This window comes from Misgurnus anguillicaudatus, chromosome 17 (genome assembly GCF_027580225.2).
Source record: "Misgurnus anguillicaudatus chromosome 17, ASM2758022v2, whole genome shotgun sequence".
Lineage (NCBI taxonomy): Eukaryota > Metazoa > Chordata > Actinopteri > Cypriniformes > Cobitidae > Misgurnus > Misgurnus anguillicaudatus.
Window position 1 is genome coordinate 3,255,127 of NC_073353.2, and position 21,756 is coordinate 3,276,882.

Consider the following 21,756-nt stretch of genomic DNA (forward strand, 5'->3'; position numbering starts at 1 on the left):
ATTTGGGATTTAACTCTTTCACCGCATTGACAATTTATCTCATCGATTAAATCCTTCCCTGACAATAAGTTTTTAAGGCAATTGATATTCCTGCTATTATCCAATAGGTGGCGATCTTATCGAACTTATAAAATACTGAAGCATCCACTGATCCAAAAACAGTAAAAACTCTGTGTATGTTTTGATTATCACTCTGAATCTGATCTCTATCAAAAGTCCTTTACAAAAATGCAATTATCTCAGCATTTTGCTTAAAATTTGGTATTTTTGAAGAAACCTACCCATATTTGAGAGATGATAAAATGTTTTGCTTGTTGGAAAGCAGATGCTCTGTTCTTTCATTTGATATAATGTATGTTTATATATTTAGGAAGAAAAAATTCTCAAAGGCTTTTGTAAAAATCATAAAAAATGCTGGTGCTAGCTGACAACATTTAAAAAAAGAATGCTGGCGGGGAAAGGGTTAATATCATTTATACCACGGGTCTGTTGAATGCTGTATTCTGATTGGTTGAGAAATGTTCAGTGGGTTAGCATTATTTTTTGATAACCGCACACCTAACTTGTCAAATGTCTTAAAAAAAACAGAGCAATGTTTGTGGTAACCGTGTTATAAGAGGAATAATTGACTCCGGTCCTTTGAATTATTTGAAAACAATGCACACACTCCGATTCGCGTCGTGCCACATTACCACGTTGGGTGTGCATTATTTTCTTATAATTCGATGGTCCGTCGTCAATTATTCCTTATATAAATGATCTTGTTCCCTTGAACTAATAAGAAGGAAAACTGTGTTTTGTTCAGTCTCTTTTAGCTCAGGATCCTCAGTGGGCCGCCCCTCGCCTTCTGCAGCTCCCGGACAATTACAACACCATCTTCCAGTACTACCACAGGAAATTCTGCACCAGCTGCAATAAAACACCCAAAGACCCTGCGCTGTGTCTGGTGTGCGGTGCGTTCGTCTGTCTGAAAGGTCACTGCTGTAAGCAGCAGGGGATTTGTGAATGTGTGCTGGTGAGGATCTCACTTACGATACCTACATTGTGTGTTTATAACTGATCGTGATGATAATCCTGTATTTTCTTAACCTGCAGCATTCCCAACACTGTGGAGCAGCAACGGGTATTTTCCTCCTGATAAACGCATCAGTTATCATTATCATCCGGGGTCATCGGTTCTGTCTGTGGGGTTCGGTGTATCTGGACGCTCACGGAGAGGAGGATCGAGACTTACGGTTAGCTAAGAAACCTCTTTCTGCTCTCATGCATTCAACTCTGTCTTAAAGTCTCTTTTGATCTTCATATATTGAGCATTTTAATGTATTTTTGGTTCAGGGGTATATATCCTTTACAGATAAGTCAATCCCAGAATGCATTGCAACAATGTTAAAACCAACACAGATGGGTCAGTGACAAAAACAGTTTGGCAAGATGAAAAATTCAAAAATCTTTTTAAAAACTTGTTTTAAAAGCATGCATCGTGTATATTCCAATGCACGTAGGGTATTTATGTTGATTGTATGCAATAAAAAAAATACATTTGCTCCATTTTTATGAAAGTTAAGAGTAAATGGACATCAAAATGTCAAATGGTGTATCTGTCAATTGCGCCAAAGATTAAGAAATATTAAATATTTTATCCACCTTGATGGCATGTAAGTGTACCGGTAATAAAAAAATAATTTAAAAATATAATTTTATTAGTTATTAGTTTATTATTTATTTCTAAATGTAAATTTTAATGCGTTTTTGTAATATTTATCTGCTGTAATATTTATATGCTGACAAGTGCTTAGTTTTCTAAATAATCTTTGACAAATGATATAAAAATGCATGTAAAAAATCATATTACACTAAACTAGATGAGTATATTTTATTTCACTTTTTTACTGAATATATTTATATAAAAAGACCAGTTACACCACATTGACATTTTTGCAATTATCCCCCAAATATTCTTTCAAAATTAAATAAAAGCAGAAATTTTAGACTTGGTTCTCAAAAAAGAGAATGTATGCAAGTAATCTGAACATTTATTTAGAAATTTTAATCCTTTTATATTTAATTGAACCATACGGACACAAAATAATTAACGTCAAGTCATTGACCCAGGTACATTAAAGGATTAGTGAATTTCTAATAAAATCCAGATGATTTACTCACCACCATGTCATCCAAAATGTTGATGTCTTTCTTTGTTCAGTCGAGACGAAATTATGTTTCTCATTTTAATGGACTTTAATGGACCCCAATAGTTAACAGTTTTTAATGCAGTTTAAAATTGCAGTTTCAAAGGACTCTAAATGATCTCAAACGAGGCATAAGGGTCTTATCTAGAGAAATGATTGTCATTTTTGGCAATAAAAATACGCACTTTTAAACCACAACTTCTCGTCTATCTCCGGTCCTGTGATGCGGCAGCGCAACCTCACGTAATATGTCATCACGTCAAGAGGTCACGGATGACGTTTCAAAACTACGCTCCAGTGTTTACAAGTGTGGAGAAAGATGATTGTTCCGACGTTGTTGTATGTGGAATGATACTAATTAATGTCTTTGTGTCAGTTTATTGTTTAAAATGGTCCGCAAATGTGCGTTTCATATACTGTATGTAACACGTGACCTTTCCACGTCATTAAGCAATTACGTGAGGTCACACTGGCGCTTCACAGGACCGGAGATAGACGAGAAGTTGTGGTTTAAAAGTGAATACTTTTTTATTTTTCTTGTCAAAAATGACAATCGTTTCGCTAGATAAGACCCTTAAGCCTCGTTTGGGATCGTTTAGAGTCCTTTGAAACTCTGTTGAAACTGCAATTTTAAGCTGCATTAAAACTGTTAAGTATTGGGGGCCATTAAAGTCCATTAAAATAAGAAAAATCCTGGAATGTTTTCCTCAAAAAAACATAATTTCTTCTCGACTGAACAAAGAAAGACATCAACATTTTGGATGACATGGTGGTAAGTAAAGTATCTGGATTTTTTTTTTAAGAAAATGGACTAATTCTTTAAGACATTAGACAGTGAGGCAACTCGCCTTTATGTACACTGCAAAAATCATTTTTTTTCTTTTCATTTAAGATGCTTTTTCTTGATGAGCAAAATGACCTATAAGTAGTCTAGTTTTTACACCAAACAAATAAACAATTAAAGTGAATGTGTGCTTAAAACATGCAATGAAATCTGCCAATGGGGTAAGCTAATTTTTCTTGAATTAAGTGTTTAAAGGGGCAATAAGTAGGATTTACCTAGCCTGGGTGCCAGCCGATCTTAGCCCCGCCCACAAGAATTTGAAAACGGGAAGATCGGTCTGGCGTTTCTCCGTTGAGGAGCTACTATGCTAAGACAAATGCTGGTCGAACCAATCAAATTGTCAGGGCGTGCTTTATACGATGATGGACAGATAATCAACAGTAACGTAATGAACCACGTCACCAAAGAGCGCGTGTGTTGAATGGCTGCCGCTGTAGAGTTCAGATGTGTGGATTCTGACATTGAGTCTGTTCTAAAAGATATCGACAGAGCATTGATTTTAAAAGAGGAACAGAGAAACGCGAGCAGGGCATTTGTTGATGTTTTTGCCGGCCTTCCTATTCGACAAAAGTTGGTCGCAACTGAAATGGGTAACGTTATCACGGCGATGCAACTCAGCGTGCACGACGAGATGGATATAATTAGCGGTCGTTGCCAGCTTCTTTTCGGAAGCCCGGAATCGTGGTTGCTAAATAAGTGGAGGGACATGCAAGGCTCCAATATTTTCAAGCCAACGTAATGGGTATCGCCGTGGATGAAGTTCACCTAACGTACAAATGGTAAGAGATAGTCTTACTCTATGACTTAGTAAATACTTCATGTTGTGATATAAACGAAATGTTGTAAACATAATAGGTGTTGATGTACATTTGCTAACTCAGTATAATCACAATGTTAGTGTCATTGTAGCGAATTAACTAGCAGTTCGGTCAGGCTGCAAAGACGTAATTTCAACATACGTCACACACTCTGTTGCTCTGATTGGTCGTAGGTCTTTCCAATTGAGTGCAGAGGCATTTTTTGGTGGAGACATGCCTCATAATTATAGCTCAATGGAGCGGTATCAGACTCAAATTCTGACTAGAATTGAGTATGACAACGTCAGGCTAGGATTTACCCCCATCTAGTGGTGGAATTGTATTTTGCATTCAAACGAACAGTGTTCTCTAGCGCCTCCCCTTTCCAAATGCGTGTTGCAACTACGGTAGTCGTTATGTAATCACTGATCTCCTTGTCCGTTTCAGCTGGATCACGTGTTCTGAATGAAAACGCATTGTGGAAATGCGTTGCGGTAGGCTAGTGCTTTTTGTCCCTCTCTGCTATTATAGTTTATCAATACGGTGGAACGATATGGAAGCCTTCTTGGATTTAACCGTTCAATGTAAATAAAGAGAAGAAATTCTAAACTTACAAAGTAAAGTCAGATCACTGGCAGAGGTCCAACGACACCAACGAGGACATATTTATGAATAAAGACATTGATTTTGATAAATAAAACACTTAAAATCCTACTTACAGTCCCTTTAAGTAAAAGATTTTTTGCTCACCCCAATAATAGATTTTATTTGCTTGTTCATCAAGAAAATGCATCTTAATTTAAGAATTTTTAGATATTTGTACTGAAAACAAATACTAAGTAAGAGAGTCATTTTTTTGCAGTGTATTATTATGATACTTGTGAGAATTTTTGGTTATATTCAGGTACCATTTTGAAGTAACTACATGTGCTTCGTATAGGGTTAGGGTTTGGTTTAGTTGCATGTAATTCTGCATCATTTATAGTATAATAAGTATGTGTAATAATGTGTAACAGAAGTGCTGTAAAATAAAGAGTTATCAAATATCTAGATGCCAGATTTTTTGTAGAGAAAATTCTGTAAGCATTTCTTGTTTCCATTTTCCACAGGCGAGGAAAGCCTCTGTATTTATGTGAAGAGAGATATCGCGTCCTGGAGCAGCAGTGGGTCTCGCACACTTTTGATCACATTAACAAGCGCTGGGGTCCCCACTACAATGGACTTTAATGAACCGCCCAGATCCCGCAGAGGACGGGTCACATGATGTCAACACCAGCCTCTGTGATATCCTCTTCTAAATTCTGTCGTGTAATATAAAGAAAACCTGCGTTAAGTTGGTTTCTGCCATGGCCTGGGTTTATGTGAAGTTTAGTGTACAATCAAGCCTAATGATTAACAGCGTGTGTGTGCGTGTGTGTGAAGTGATTTTCTGTGTGAATTTCAAAGGAGAAAGTTTTGTTTTGTCCCAGCAAGCTCACAGTAGAAGCACAATCTTTTGTTAATCCTGTTGAACATTCAAATGTTGGAAAATGCTGTTCTGTATTGTTTGGAAAACTGACATAGTTTTTGAAGAGTGAGACTTTGGGGGGAAAACTGACCAATATTAATCAAATCATGTACAGATGTCAAAATATATATACAAATTTGAAGGTACTAAGATGACGAAGAAAAGGGTTCTCAACATACCCCCAACCCAACCTATGACCTGTGCAATGTGTAATTATATCCTTATATTATTTGAGTTTCGACACATCTCTTCTGGTAGCTCTTTATATGCTGAAGTGGGTCGAGCATGGCATGAGACAAAATATATCAACAGATTCAAGCTAAAGCAAGGTTTGTCTCAGATGTTTAGTTACTGGGCAGTCATCCTCAGGAATTTTACTTTGTTTTTGGTTTGTAGTCTCATATTGAAGATTTTAATATTTAAAAAAGTGCTGCTAATCATTGTTAAAAATAGTTAGTTATACTTTTTTGTAAAAAAAATATTTTTTACAATTTTCATCTCTTTTCTCTAATGAAGGCTTTGTTGATGATGATGGTTGACTGGTCTCTTGGTCTCTTGAGTTTATTGTAAAGATCCCATTATATCTCTTGACTAGGGACAGATCTAGTTACAAACATATCTGTGGCCGTTTCCCTGCCGCCTTTCCCAACTCGACTGTATTTTAAACTTAAAACAGGGGACGTTGTGAAAATATCATATTCAGCTCAGTCAGCTGTCACTCAAAGTCTTTATTATCTTTCCTTATTATTAATTACATGGCAATTGCAAAATGAATTGTCCGATGGTCAGATGGGAGGCAGTGTTTTCTGTCTCACTGAGCACTCAGCCCTAGTTTACTCTTGTATAGATGTGCAGTGTTCTGAACAATAAGACTATAAGTTAAGTTTTAAATGCTGTCCTAGTGGGTCTGCAGGCTTGGTGCCCAGTTGCAACATGTTATGTTTGTAGGTATATTAATGTAAGGGGCTTTCTTTAGTTTTTTCCTCAGCTGGGTGCTAGAGTCTAAATTCCCATCCTTTAGCAATTTACAGACTAAGATGTTTTTTTTTCTTGTTTAGTTTATTTATGTGTTAAGGTGATGATCTTTCTTATGAAGACATCATACAGATAATGAATTTCTATTCCCAATCTACTGTGTTCCTGATATTGGGAACTCACTTTCTGGTGTAAACCTTTGAAAGCAGCCAGAATGTGTTTTGTTTCTTTGACAAAATATTGATGTTTTAATGTTATTTGGAAAAAAATAAGTTGATCCTTTACACCCACAGCCTTAGAAAAGGTTTGGCTTGCCTGTCTAGGGTAAAACATTGTGGCGTTCCGCAGAGCTCTGTCCTCGGACCATCACTGATTTTGCTTTTCATATATTGCAGAGGGGATTATGCACATGTTCATTTTCTAAAAATGCATTATATAGGATCACATAAAATTACAGCCTAATCCAGCCGTGGACATACATGTTTTAGCACAAATTGTATTTTATGCAGCCCCCGTGAAAACAGGCACTTTAGGGTTGAGTCCTAATCAAAAAATTTAGCCCTTGTAAAAATTATATTAAACATGTAATGTTTTGCTATATCAAAAGAATCATACTACCATTACCCCCCCCCTCCTTAACAACAACACACACTGTCAGAAATTTACAACAGAAGTACATTTGTTTTGTTGATCAGTTGAATTGGTAGGTGATTATCATTGCTTAAATCTCACTGTGCTGGAGGGATAATATTTTGTTTTCAGTGCACTTGAAGCTACTTCTCTTCATTTGTCTTGATTTCTTGCATGCTGCTGTTTTTTCTTGCATTTCTTTAAGCCCATTTTGTATAGACAGACAGTTTGCGAAGCGTGATGGGTGGATAACGCTGGTATCTCCTGCAGTGAATGCATGTCAGGCAGGCAGTAATACAGTACATTACTGTAGATGCTGGTTCAGGATCTCTGATGTCATCTCTGAAAAGGTGACTTTTAACGACGTTTAATGCAAAATGTAACATATGTGAATAAAATATACAGATGCTCTGATAATGTTGTGGTCTATGTGTGTTTTCATTCTTAATTTAACTTGAAGAGGACATTTTTTAAGATGTCATATAAATTGTTGGTGTCCCCAGAGTACATGTATGGAGGACTGGGAGTGCAAAAATTAGAAATAAATAAATAAATACATGTACAAAGAAATATATAATACAAGCATATGGCGTTTATTAAATATGATCAGTGTACTATCGTGTCTCACTGTCTGTTACCAGACCTGTTAAACATTTGGTATCTGTAATGTGTGCAAGAATCCCGAACAGATGTTTATAACGCAATGTCCGTGGTAAAAAAATAGAAATGCTTATTCTGTAAATACATACAGAAACAGTGATATTAAATTCTTAAACTGTGATTTCGCCCACCTCTCTTCACTTGCACTACACTCAAAATCACGTCCATGCTCTTCCCTTGCGTGTCATTTTTGTAAGAGCAAAAAATGTGACACTTGTGGCCTCAGAACATGTGTCTACACAAGCATTGCCACTCTGTGCTCCATTGCTATGGCTGAAGAAAAACACGCTCCCTCCTCATTAACATATTAGACATGGAAATGTAGAAATAAATACATGTGGAAATAAATGTAGAAATAAATAAATTAAAAATTAAATGTTCACATAAATAAATAGATAAATGTGGAAATTAATAAAAGAATAAATACAAATGTATAATTAAATGCAGAAATAAATGTTTTAAAAATATTTTAATACAAAAATAAAGAAATCAAAGTTGCAATACTCATTTATGTTTTTTTTATATTTCTCTGCATATTTATTTTTGTATTTATTTATGTTTGTTTTATATATTTCTTTGTACATGTATTTATTTATTTATCATTTTTGCACTCCCAGTCCTCCATATTCATATGTGAAGTATGTTATGTGTTAAAATGTTTTAGCTCAAAATACCATATAATTTATTATAACATGTTAAAATTGCCACTTTGTAGGTGTGTGCAAAAATGTGCCATTTTGGGTGTGTCCTTTAAAATGCAAATGAGTTGTGGTTGGATAGTGCAGATTAAGGGGTGGTATTATCCCCTTCTGACATCACCAGGGGAGCCAAATTTCAATGACCTATACGGACTACCGGCACATCCGGGAACTTGACTGTAAATTTCATCACCGCCCCTTTTTGGGGAAAATAAACCAGACCTTCCATAGACTTCCATTCAAAATGGCGGAACAAAGCATCGTTTTTACACAGCCGGCAGGCGTAAATAACTTATGAAATCACTCAGATTAAACATGTTGAGTAATTATCTGTCCACCCTGTCTGCCATAGAGCGCGAAAGATACATTAACACATTTAATTTGGTCAATATAAAAACATTTCCCTTTCATTCTCTCAGCGTCAAATTTGTGTAACGCCATCCAGTGAAAATTGCTGGAAATATCACTAAGGCTAGTTGTATGGCTGGAAGGAAAAGTGCACTCTCTAAATATAAAGACATAATATAGAAATACGAAGTAACTTTCAAATACGAAGTAAAATCATTCACTTGCTTCCCTGTTGACTCGATGAGGTACGAGTAAATGTCCGGGTAAGACACCTCTGGCCAATAGGGAGCGTTGTTACACAAATTTGATGCTGGGAGAATGAAAGAGACATGTTTTATATTGACCAAATTAAATGTGTTAATGTATCTTTCGGGCTCTATGGCAGACAGGGTGGACAGATAATTGCTCAACATGTTTAATCTGAGTGATTTCATAAGTTATTTACGCCTGCCGGCTGAGTACGAAGGTTGCTTTGTTCTGCTATTTTGAATGGAAGTCAATGGAAGGTCTAGTCTGTTTCCCCAAAAAGTGGGCGTGAACCTGTTCAGAGACATTCTATGACGTTGCGCCGGTTGTCCGTATTGTTTCACATGCTTGCAGAGAAGGTTTACCAAAACTAAGTTACTGGTTTTATCTTTTTCACATTTGCTAGGTTGATAAAAGCACCTGGGACCCAGTTACAGCACTTAAACATGGAAAAGTCAGATTTCCATATGTCCCCTTTAAAGGGACAGTTCACTGAAAAATAAAAATGTTGTCATCATTTACTCACCCTCAAGTTGTTCCAAACTCATATAAATTTCTCTGTTCTGCTTAACACAAAGGAAGATATTTTAAAGACACTTTGTCACCATTTAGTTTTTACCTATAGGAAATGAAACTCTTGAGTGCATCAGATTAAGGACTTTTATGTCTTTTCTCATGAGGGCTAAATTGTGGCCGGTGGGAGGATTAAGTCTTGATTGTTCTGTCCAAGTTTATCCAGGTCAAGAGGGAACATAATGGCCCTTCTCAACTAATTAGTTAAACTAGTAAACATTTGGGTTCTGGGAAAGGAAATATATTATTTTTTCTAGTTTAAGTTTAATTTCTGTTATGTGTTGTAATTGTTGACAGGTTCAAAGCAGCAACACATACTGTATTAGATTCACAGTCCTCTCAGTGTTTGGTGTGTGACTCACTAATGGCTCAATCATCAAATGATGTTGTGCTGTAGCCCAGAAACCAAAGCCGCCCTGTTTGTGCACTGAATGGAAAGTGGGTTGCCAGCACAATAGCTGCCCGGATGACATCCCGACCAATACACCGCCTACATTTCATATGACGCCATTGTTAGTTTAAAGTGGCCTTGTTTTGGATCACTGGCTGTTTATGTTGTAATGACGGTGTGAATGATGGCACATGTTTTGATGTCAAATGTTATCCAACGTTTGCAGTAGGTACCAGAATTTATCATTCTCAGTAGAATTTATTCAACAATAGACTAGCTAGTGTTTAATTGCAGAATCTTTTTAATTCAAACATTTTAATTCAAGAATAAAAATTAACTATCATGAATGAAGAACAGAAAGCCTAGTTTAGAAACATAAAGATGTTTTTTGTGACTTATTATTTATTTTAAAATTTAATTTTGTGATCATACTTGCTTTTGCAGTAAACTATCTAAAAAATACAGTGTTATCTAATTAAGCAGTAATTATTTACCTCATTACATTTTTTTTTAAATGAAGAGAATATTATGCAATGTAAATGTTAATTTTACTAATTGTTTGTATGTTTCTCAGTTACTTTATGTATTTTAAATATCAGCATCGACATCGGCCATCAAAAAACCCATATCGCTCGACCACCAAAACTTCTATTTCTACACGTTGCAATTATGAGAATATATTTATTTTATTGATAGTGTTATTTTGGGGATGTTTAATTTCTAATTAAATGTATATTTTTTGTTGTGATGAAATATGACCCTGATATGTTCTTGACAGGTTTAAGATGTCCCCTTTAATGGGCCTGGTAGTTTCTTCAGATAATTCCTCCTTATCTCATTCACCCTATATGATGATGATGATGATGTCACTCACTGCATCACTCATGTCTTGACACATGATGTCATTGGTTTAATGTTAGGCTGTAAGCAGGCAACACCTGTGTTTGAGCTGTCAGGTGTGCTGGGATTGGTCATGTGTGCACGCTGTTTCCTCTCAGAAGCGCTCGCACAGGAACTTATCAGGTTCTTGTGAATTATTAACCCCAGGACATCTAGAAAGGCTTGAAAATCACTTCGGGTATGTCAGAAAACAGCCATGGCAGGTAGGTCTTCTTCGAAAATACTGCTTTAACTGCATGACATTACATAAGCAAAACTATTAGTGCAATTCAAGGCTATGAAGATGGGAAATGGTACAGGTGATGGTTACAGATGATGTGCTCGATGATCCGGTGTGCTGTGACGGGTTATCTGATAATCCACCGACTGGTTTAAGCATCTAAATAGAGTCAACAAGACTATCAGTTCTGATCTTTTATACTACAGTCAAAGAAAGATTATATAGTAGCTAAAGTCCCGTGAGTCTAATTATTAAATATCCTTATAGGAAATGCCAGTGGAAGAACAGATGCAGTCCAAAGCAGGTAAGAAATACAGTAACATGTCTCATATTTACCATCTGATGTAATGTAGTCCTAAATTAATCTTAAATTAAGAAGTTAGCCAATGTTATTGTCTTGCTATGGTATTGTCATGATATAAATAATTGTTTTGCTATAACAAAATCATAAAAAGCATCGTGTTTTGCTTCACATAACATTTACATTGATTTATTTAGCAGATGCTTTAATTCAGAGTGACAAAAAATATCCTCATGAATATTGTTTTGTTATACACAGCAAAATCACAAAGACATCGGCAATCTATTTAAATTTACGAATGTATTTTATCACTGATTGCTGTGCAGCGTCATTGTGATTTCAGACCGTTCCCCTAACAATCACACACTAGTAAAGTTAGTTCACCACATTAAAGGGATAGTTAACAAAAAAATGAACCTCTCAAGTTCTTACAACCCTGTATAAATTCCTTTATTTAAAGTTATTTTAAGCAATTTTTGTAACCAAGCTGTTTTTAAGCCCCATTGATTTTATTTTTCTCTCTGCTGGAAGTCAATTGTGTTCCTGTTTACTGCTTGATTATAAATATCGCCCTTTGTATTTATCAAAAAAAGAGATTTTAGATTAAAAATTAAAAAAATTTGAATAAATGATGACATAACTCTTCTTTTTTTGCCTGAACTATCCCTTTAACTATATATTTCACTAACATCAAATAGTCTAACTACTTACATAAATGCCATTTGATATATTTAATATTTCATCTACTGTATGTTACACATCACCCATTAGACTGATATGTTTTTGCATATAAACATAATTTCTCTATTGGCTCAGCCTGCAAATTGAAAGGTTTTAGATCTCTGTCATGTAGAGGATTGGTAATGATAACTCGACCGATGAGATCATTTTGAGGAGGAACTGATTAGAATTTTTGAAATAGTGGAATTAAAAAGGATTTACATTTAGAAAAATGTACTCCACATTATGAGATTTTTTTATCATTGCAACTATTCTTTTCTAATGCATCATCAAGCTCATAGACACATCATATATCAGATGTTTGTCAAGGACTAGCCTGATAATAATCACCGTCTTTAGGAGTGATGTTTAACGACTGATGTGTGTATGTGTATGATGTGTCCTGTTCAATCTCATGGTAAGTGTGTGTGTTAGTTTTGACTCGGGGCTAACTAACCCTGAGATCTATCTGTCTGTTTTTACTCATCTGTGCCCAGAGGGCTGGATAACTGTGAGGAAACAGACAGAGCAGAGTTTTATCATCTCCACGGCAGAATCTGGTGAGACAGAGACTGAGATTCTTCACTGTGTTGATGATCATACACAGCTGAAGAACATAAGAGTCTTATAAATGTGCATGTCTGGCTGCATGCCACTTCACATACAGTACTACACACTTAAAATAATTATGTCTTCTGTTGGTCGGACACACAGATACATACTGCAAATTCATGACACTGGTTCTTGATAGCATGCAAACTCATTTCTTGAGCTCTGTTTATGTTTGTTTGTCAGCGGTAGCATCTAGCGACTGTAACATTTCAAAACTGATGTGGTTTCACATTAGTTAACACTTTTCTTAAACTGAATAAAAAGGAAAACTGAATATTGAGAAAGAAGATTGACCATGGCAACAATACAAGTGCCTTTACAACAGGGTTAGGGTTTGTTTTCACACTGGTTTCTGTGAGATTCGTGTCTCTGTGAATTGACTACATTCAGCAGGTGCTTGCTCTCTCAGTCTGGTCCAATCAACTAGCTTGTGTGTTTGGAGGATTATAATATAAAAAATTGCTTCAAACCCTACACTGTCAGAAAATATGTACACTAATATGTATAAAACTAATATGCACATTTTAGTTACAAATGTGTACTTTTTGAAAGGGTACTGCCCTGATGAAAGCTTTTGTACCTTTTTCTTAGTGTGTACTTATCTGTGATGTCCCACAGTTAAAACTGGCTTAAATGTTTTAATCATGAAGTGCGTCCCAGGCCTATGCTAACACAAAGAAAAGAAAATGTGTAACTGGACCATTGTTGTTTATCTTTCTATTATGTATGTGATATGCATGATACATTACACAGTTCTCTGGAATGCTTGATTCTGATTGGTCGGTCAGTTGTGACAGTCGAGTTCAGTTATCATGTGATAATATCCACTAACACTGCTTTTCTGGGTACTGCGAAAGATTTTGATACTAATTGTCTGTTAAATCAGCCTGGTCTCACTGTTAATACATATTTATACACGAAAGGATGCATGTGTTACATTTTTGTATTATGCTTTTAACACATCATGTGTCATTTTGTGTTGATTTTGTGTTCAAATAAAACACAAGTTGTGTTAAAAGTAACACAAAATTTGTTGTTCCAATAAAAACACAGATTTGTGAATTCTGAGACAACGCAATTAGTGTGTTGTCCCTAAACTAACAATTGATTGTGTTGTTTTTTAACACATCCGTTCTAAGTGTACATTACTTTCAAAAACACAAAACGTATTTTTGTATGTTTAAATAAATTCTGAAGCGTACAATGTATTTGCATTAACAAGTCCACACATTTATTTATTTAATATAATTGCAACATTTTGCTGTCATATAATCGCACAGGCTGACATCGCGATTGCGATGCGATTAATTGCGCAGCACTAATTTGCATCATTAAATTGTAGCATTATTACGTTTTTATAGCTACAAAACGTAAAACATTTACAAATCTTTCATACCATAAAGATTGCTGTATAATTTCCCTTTAACCATTTTATTGATAATGTTACCACCGTAACACCTACCCCAAAACTTACTCTAAACCCAAACCTATACTAACAAAATAGAAAACAATATTCTTTATAAATTATCCAACGTAATGGACAGAAATGTGTAGGACATTTTTTGTAACAATAGTAACAATATAGCATTTAAAAGATATTTTAAGCCGATAATACAATCCTCCTACCCCTAAACCTACGCAAAACAGTTTATGTACTATTTGAAATAAAAAGCATAACATACAGACAAGTGTAATCACAATAACTTATTTATTACGAATTTTTAAAAGCAGTACCAAAAGTCGAAGTCCTATATGGAGTATATGATGAAGTACAGAGAAAAATGTAAGTTATTAATCCTCGAGAACATTAATCCAGCTTCTCTCTGTCAAGGCGCGCATTTCAAATTTCAAAAGTACATCGACTGAAAGACGGCAACGTCACAAATCTGTAATGCAGCACACAAGAGCCAATGAGCGTTTAATATCACTGCTGTAAAACAATGTGTCGTCATAAAACTTCTTGAGGTGAACGCGAGATTTGACGTTTACGGTCACTGATGGGAACGTAGATCAAGATCGCTGGATAAAGGGCTGAATTTGCATCTGTTCTTCACAATCGTATGAATTTTAAAGATGTGGATTTCAGTGAATTAATAAAATTAACATATTTTTGTGAATTTATGTTGTGTTTTGGTATAATTATAGGAAAAGACTGCACTGTAAAAAAAATCCGTAGAAATTGCAGCTGGGTTGCCGGTAACTTACCGTAGATTTAAATTTATGTTTTTTACTGGCAAGAGTTTGTTCAAAGTTAAATGAACATTAAACATTTACAAGTCTTTGTCTTTATAGAGTAAAACTAAAAAAACTGTATCAAGCAAAACATTCTGGGAAACAAAATCTGAAGCAAAAAACAGAAAAAGGTTGATGATGATTTCTGGTTCCCAGAATGCTTTGCAGGAGGCTGTTATTGTATAGTTTTATTCTGTAAAGATAAAGACTTGTTCATATTTAGGATTTATTTGACTTTGAACAGACTCTTGCCAGTAAATAACATAAATTTAAATCTGCTGTGGATTGCCGGCAACCCAGCTGCAATAACATTGTAATTTCTACAGAATTTTTTTACAGTGTGCATAAGAGAAAACGTATTTTGTGTGTCATGGCAAACAAACTAAATATTACAAAATGGTGAAATGATTACAGAAATGTTATTCATGTTAAGATTTTAAAGTGTAGACTTGTTTAATATTGCGTAATTCTCTGGAAGTCATGAACATTTCATTAAGTAAATGAATAAACTGTCTTAAATAAATAATTCAACTTAAAATAAATGTAGTGTGATACAACCACAGTTTACTTAAAGGGATACTTCACCGATTTAGCATTCAGCTTTGTATCTGTAGAAACCCGGCAGTATTACTGAATGACCATGTTTCCCTCCCTCATTTTCCCCTGAGAGGAGAGATATCTGCATTTTGGTTCTGCAAAAAAGTCCTCCGATGATGTAATATGACGATTTTTGCATCATCGGAGGACTTTTTTTCAGAACCAAAATGCAGATATCTCTCCTCTCAGGGGGGAATGATGGAGGGAAACGTGGTCATTCGGTGATGCTGCCGGGTTTCTGCGGATGCAGGGCTGAATGCTAAATCGGTGAAGTATCCCTTTAATACACACACATATTCTCATAACAAGATCACATTGTGTATCAAACCACTTTCTCTTTTTTTCAAGTGGATCCAAAACATTCAAATCAATATTGTATGTCTAATTATGTGGCAAGTAGCCAATTTATGTTAGGGTCGTCTTAAAATTATATAGTTAATACTATAGTTAAAGGTGTAGCAGAGGATTTTCTCGAAGTTTAGAAAAGAACCAGCTTCACCACTTTTTAAAAAATGCAATTGCGCAACACTCCTGATTGACAACTAGGAGGACCAATAGTCTTGATGATCCACCCAGAAAAAGGAAATCCTGATTGCATATGTCAACAGGCAGTATTGTAAGATTGATGCCACAGAATGATACAGATGTTAGCGCATTGAACTCAGTTGTGTGTCATCTAGTGATGGTCAGACTGAAAGTAAGAGGTCATGTTTTTAAATCCTGTGTATACTGGTGGTCACATTCGACTGGCAGATCACAAAATTCCCATATCCCCCTAACAGGATGACAGGGAAGCGTGTAGTTTAGTCCTGAATGAAGTCAGGCCTCAGGGAAATTGTGAGAGAGAAAGTTTGAAAATAAGATTATCTTGTAACACCTTTCTCCATGTCATTGCTGCCAACTCTAATTTCACTTACATCCAAACAACACAGTCACGCTTCCCAGACTACATCTCTAGAAACCAACAGATTCTGTACTGAGACCAGTTAGGAAATCACTTTGTTTACTATTTGTCCTTGTCTGCATTGTAGTGTTGTTGTTTTGCAGTGTGAACTTAGCTGCTTTTGAAATGTAAACTCATTATTCTTATAGCTTTTCACACTACACTTAACCCCGGGTCATCTTCTTTCTAAACCCTGTTTTTAACCCTATAGGTTAAGGATCGTTTCACACTTGTAATTAAGAAGCGGGTTATCCCTGAAATAAACCTAGGGTTATTAAACTCTACTTTTGTGGGGTTAACCCCGAATTGCGGTGCCAAAGGCATGCAGTGTGAAATAAAATTGGGTTACAATGTTATGACTCAATGCATAGCCACAGATAGCCAATCACAAACTGAAGAGGATGTACCTCATATCACCATCTGTGTATGGAACTGAAAATCCTGAATTAGAGTAAAAAGACAACCCAGGAGGCTTAAAATAGCCAAGAAAGATTAAAGTTGCAACCTGTTTTGGATTCTGTTAACCCCGCGTTTACAATAGCCTGGTGTTAATTATTTCCAGTGTGAAAAGCTCTTGTATGTGCTCTTTGCTTTCTTCTGGCATGGTTTATACACAGAAAGACAGAGTGCTTTGTAAACTTAACACTTAAGATCAACAGTTAATCAAAATCACTAAAATGAATCATTTGATAGATTGATATCTGTCATAAGATCAGCCCTGTATGCTCTGACAACATGTTATCTGTTTCATATTAACACATTTATTAGACCAGCACCCAATGCAAGGTTTGTGTCATATAGCTGTGCTACTTATGTTTCTGTAAAGGGTAATCCAGCAGTACACTACACTGTGAGCTCTTTAGACAGTTTTAAAGGGGCAAAATCATGAAAATCAGACTTTATTCATGTTTAAGTGCTATAATTGGGTCCCCAGTGCTTTTATCAATCTATAAAATAACTTAGTTTTGGTAAACCAATCCCTGCAAACATGTGAAAAAAAATAGTTAATTGAAATTTGACTTCCCTTATGATGTCAGAATGGGATCTTATTATAATAATACCGCCCCTCAATTTGCACTAACCAACAGAGGCAGACACTACTTACAGTAAGTATTTTTACTTTCTACACAAAATTTTTAAGTGTTCATATTTTATCAGTGTTTTTCTTTGGAAAACATACATTCCAAAGCATATTATCATAATTTTTACTCAACTACATTTCATCATTTTTGGTTTATATTTAATATTTAAGTACACTCAAAAAAATGAAATGTTGGATTTACTTAAAAATATTTTGTCAACAGGTTCCACATCATTTGTTAAGTAAACTCAACGAACAATAATTAAGTTCATTTAACAAAAGAAGATTAAGTAAACTCAACAAACAACAGTTGAGTTGATTGTACATAAAAAATGTATTAATGATGACAAAAATTTGAATAATGCCATTTTATAAACTCCACCCCTTTTATCTAATAACTCCTTAACACTGAATCAATCAATCAATCAATCAATCAATCATAGTGCAGCTGCTTAATACAACTAATCATATAAGCCTCTTAATTATAACTTATCAAGTACATCACAAATATATTTGAAATGAAATGTTACATTTTAAACCATTAATTTGTTTGTTTTTGTTCTAATAATATATCAGAACAAGTTAATTCACTCATAGTTGGCCACAGGTACCTATCTAATGGTGCTACACTTCTGCAAGAGGGTGCCAGAACAACAATTCCCCATAATACACTACAACAGCCAATAAGATGCCAGTCTGTATTGGTTTTATTAATCTGTTCATTTTACACAACAGTGTTATGTTGGCTGAACAATTAATTTTTAAGTAAAGCTGACAAGACACACCTTTTTGTTGAATAAACTCCATTAAATTAAGTTCACGTTGTTAAATTAATTTTTTTAAGTAATCACAATATGAAAGGATTAAGTAAAACTGGCAAAGGCGAAAGTTCATTTTTTTGAGTGTACATTAAACATCTAGTATTTTTTTTTACTTTTACTTAAGTAAAAGGTACTTTTGTACTTTTCTTGAGTAAAAGTAGAAAAGTATTTTTTACTTAAGTAAAATAAAAATAAAAACTACATGTTTAATGTGCTTAAATATAAACCAAAAATTATGAAATGTAGTACAAATTAACACAATTTTTATGTAATTATGTATTACATCAATTTTAATATGCAATATAAAAGGAATACACAGTATGATTCAATGCTTTAGAATGTAGTGCACATTTTTTACGAAAGTAACATAATTTTCTCCCAAGACAAACAATGATAAAGCACAGATGCTTAGAAAATTTACTTAAAATACTCAAGTAGTGTCCGCCTCTGCCATCCAACCACAGCACTGCCATTTAGTGCAGATATCAGCTCATTTGCATTTAAATGACACACCTACAAAGTGGCAATTTTAACATGCTATAATAAATGATCTATACGGACTACCGGCACATCCGGGAACTTGACTGTAAATTTCGTCACCGCCCCTTTTCGGGGGTTAAAATAGCAGCGCCTCCATTGGCTTCCATTCAAAATAGCGGAACAAAGCAACGTTCCCACACAGCCAGCAGGCGCAAACAACCCACGAAATCACCCAGATCAAACATGCCGAGCATGTATCTGTCCATCCCGCCCGCCATAGAGCGCGAAAGGTACATCAACACATTCAATTTGGTCAATATAAAAACATGTCTCTTTCATTCTCACAGCGTCAAATTTGTGTAACAACGCCATCCAGTGATTGCTGGAAATATCGCTAAGCCAGTTAGTTGTATGGCTGGACGGAAAAGTGCACTCATTACTCTAAATATAAAGACATAATAAATAAATACTAAGTAACTTTCAAATACGAAGTAAAATCATTCACTTGCTTCCCTGTTGACTTGATGAGGTACGTGTTTAATGTCCGGGTAAGACACCTCTGGCCAATAGGGAGCGTTGTTGCACAAATTTGATGCTGGGAGACTGAGGGAGACATGTTTTTATATTGACCAAATTAAAATGTGTTAATGTATCTTTCGCGCTCTGTGGCCGGCGGGGTGGACAGATGATTGCTCGGCGTGTTTGGTCTGAGTGATTTCGTGGGTTGTTTGCGCCTGCCGGCTGTGTGCGAGGGTTGCTTTGTTCCGCTGTTTTGAATGGAAGTCAATGGAACGTCTAGTGCGATTTCCCCCAAAAGTGGGCGTGAACCTGTTCAGAGACATTCTATGACGTTGCGCCGGTTGTGCGTATATGGTATTTTGAGCTAAAACTTCACATAGGTACTCTGGGGAAACCAAAGATTTATTTGATATCTTAAAAATGTCTTGTGAAATGTCCCCTTTAATGGTTGAACGTTACACTTGATTCATTTCTGACTCCTGAGGGAAGTTGAATGTGCCGACTCAAATTTGGGTATGAAAACAGGAATTGAGTTTGACATTCATCACTCTTGTTCAAAATTCCACATTAAAGCACTTCATCATGCTGGATGAGCTTTTGGTCTAACAAATTTGTTATGCACTGCATAGGATTATTTAATCAATTTGATTTGGGGATGCATAGTGGCTAGCAGTGTTGCCTCACAGCAAGAAGGTTCAAGCCCTGGCTAGGTTCTGTGTAAAGTTTACATGTTCTCCCTGTGTCAACAAGTTAGATGAATTAACCAGTTCTTGCCATGAATATAGCCATAGATGCTGGAATTGCATGAAGAAAAAGTTGGATTTCACTCATTGATTTCACTATTAGACATGACATACTCAGTCAGTATTAAAGATATTAAGATTCAATTCTCTTGACATTATTTTATGTGAAAAACAGTAAATCACAAAAATATAAGAAAAAGCCCTTAGCAAACACATTTAATTATTCAAATATGATAGAATGAACTTTTGTCTCTTTTTGAATTATATTTCATGTAAGCCGCTGAAAGTTAATGATAGCAGTTTTTTCTGACACATGAACACTAGTTAAAAAAGTGAGAGGCACCATTTGCCTGTGCGGCCTGTTGTTTTCACTCAGGTCCTGCTCCACTGATCTTCAGTCCTCATGTGAATACTGTATGTGTCATAGCAACACAGTCTCTGTTTATGACTGGAGAGAAACTCTGTCCTTCTCTTTTAGTTCATAGTGTTACTGTTATAGTACTAGCACACAGAGATGTTTTGTGTCTTGCTTACAGAAACACATTTATTTGGTTAGACATTTCCTATACATTTAACCGGCAGTTTTTTTAATACAGTAATAAAGCTGCTGATATTGCTTTATGTTTTGCCTTGCATATTTACTTATTTTTGGTTATTGCCTACAGCTCATAATAATTCATTCACATTATTATGCCATAAGGTGTTATTATAAACAAAGCATTTATGGCACATCAAGTTATGGGCGGATAGATGTTAAGAAATAATCTGTGAATGTAAATTCTTCTGGAGAACACAATATAGGATGCTCTGGTCACATGATCAACACAATTCATAAGCCCCTCCCTCCTACCTTTGTGTACCGGTTAGTCTCTTCCATATAAAGCTCTTTATGATGACTTCCATCTGGCTACTGAATATTTAAAACATGATCATATGACACATTACAATGTAATCAATAATTCATGTTGGCTGATTAGAATGATTTAGGCTTGTAGCATTGACAAACCCTCACATACAATTCAGCAACTTGTTAGGAAGGTCTATCCAATTAAGGTATGTTTTCTTCAAATGTTTATTTTTAACTTGGGTGTATTTATTTCTCAGCATTTTAATCTATTACTAATTTATTATAAAGTATTGGAAATTCTCTTTTTTGTAATTGTGAGTCATCTCAGTTCCTAAAAGCAGGAAACGTTTTGAAATAGCTTGTTTTATGATGGATATTCGTCTTTTATATTGAAGTTAAAAACTTTATATGAGGGAATTTACATTTTGCAATGTATGTAAAAATGATTTTCATGATTCTCAGAGTGATCTTGTTTAAACTCAGTTGTCTTATAATGTTCATATAAATGGAATGAAATGCATTTGAAACTTTCCGTCTTAATAATGGTATACGCTGTCACTGAATAATTTGTTGTATAGATGAGTAAATATGAGTCGTGGCTATTCAAGTTATCTGAGTGACCATGTGTGTAGAGGTGAGGTAGTGTCAGAGAGGGTGAAAGTTAATATGTAGAAGTGCAGATCAAATGATAGCTACTGGCAATTCAACCCCTTCATACTGACAGACACTTCATCGACTCCAAAACTAATCTGAAAAGCAACCATGTGTCTTACACATTACACATGCAGAAGGCAGCTTGCGCACAGTTTGTTTGGTAACACTCGAAAACAGTATTTGCTGTACTTTTATTAAGGGATTATGAATCGTGACACACATTTGTAC

General features: G+C 35.3%; 2 protein-coding genes across 10 annotated transcripts in view; both read left to right on the forward strand.

Moving 5' to 3' along the window:
• The window catches only part of ubr3 (ubiquitin protein ligase E3 component n-recognin 3), a 71,846-nt gene extending 64,487 nt beyond the window's left edge, over positions 1–7,359 (forward strand). For all 4 annotated transcript variants that reach the window (XM_073854835.1, XM_073854837.1, XM_073854836.1 and 1 more), the window contains 3 exons: positions 806–1,015; positions 1,096–1,235; positions 4,940–7,359. In XM_073854835.1, the coding sequence (XP_073710936.1) occupies positions 806–1,015; positions 1,096–1,235; positions 4,940–5,057 (468 nt within the window). In that variant the 3' untranslated portion in view covers positions 5,058–7,359. The remainder of the gene's footprint in view (positions 1–805; positions 1,016–1,095; positions 1,236–4,939) is intronic.
• Positions 7,360–10,004: 2,645 nt separating this feature from the next.
• myo3b (myosin IIIB) overlaps positions 10,005–21,756 on the forward strand; it is a 190,159-nt gene continuing 178,407 nt past the window's right edge. For 2 of the 6 annotated variants that reach the window (XM_073854840.1, XM_073854843.1), the window contains exons 1-2: positions 10,466–10,961; positions 11,246–11,282. In XM_073854840.1, coding sequence (XP_073710941.1) covers positions 10,955–10,961; positions 11,246–11,282 — 44 coding nt within the window. In that variant the 5' untranslated portion in view covers positions 10,466–10,954. Of the gene's footprint in view, positions 10,962–11,245; positions 11,283–21,756 lie in introns of all 6 variants that reach the window. The other 4 variants (XM_073854841.1, XM_055215543.2, XM_073854844.1 and 1 more) reach the window with 4 other exon arrangements.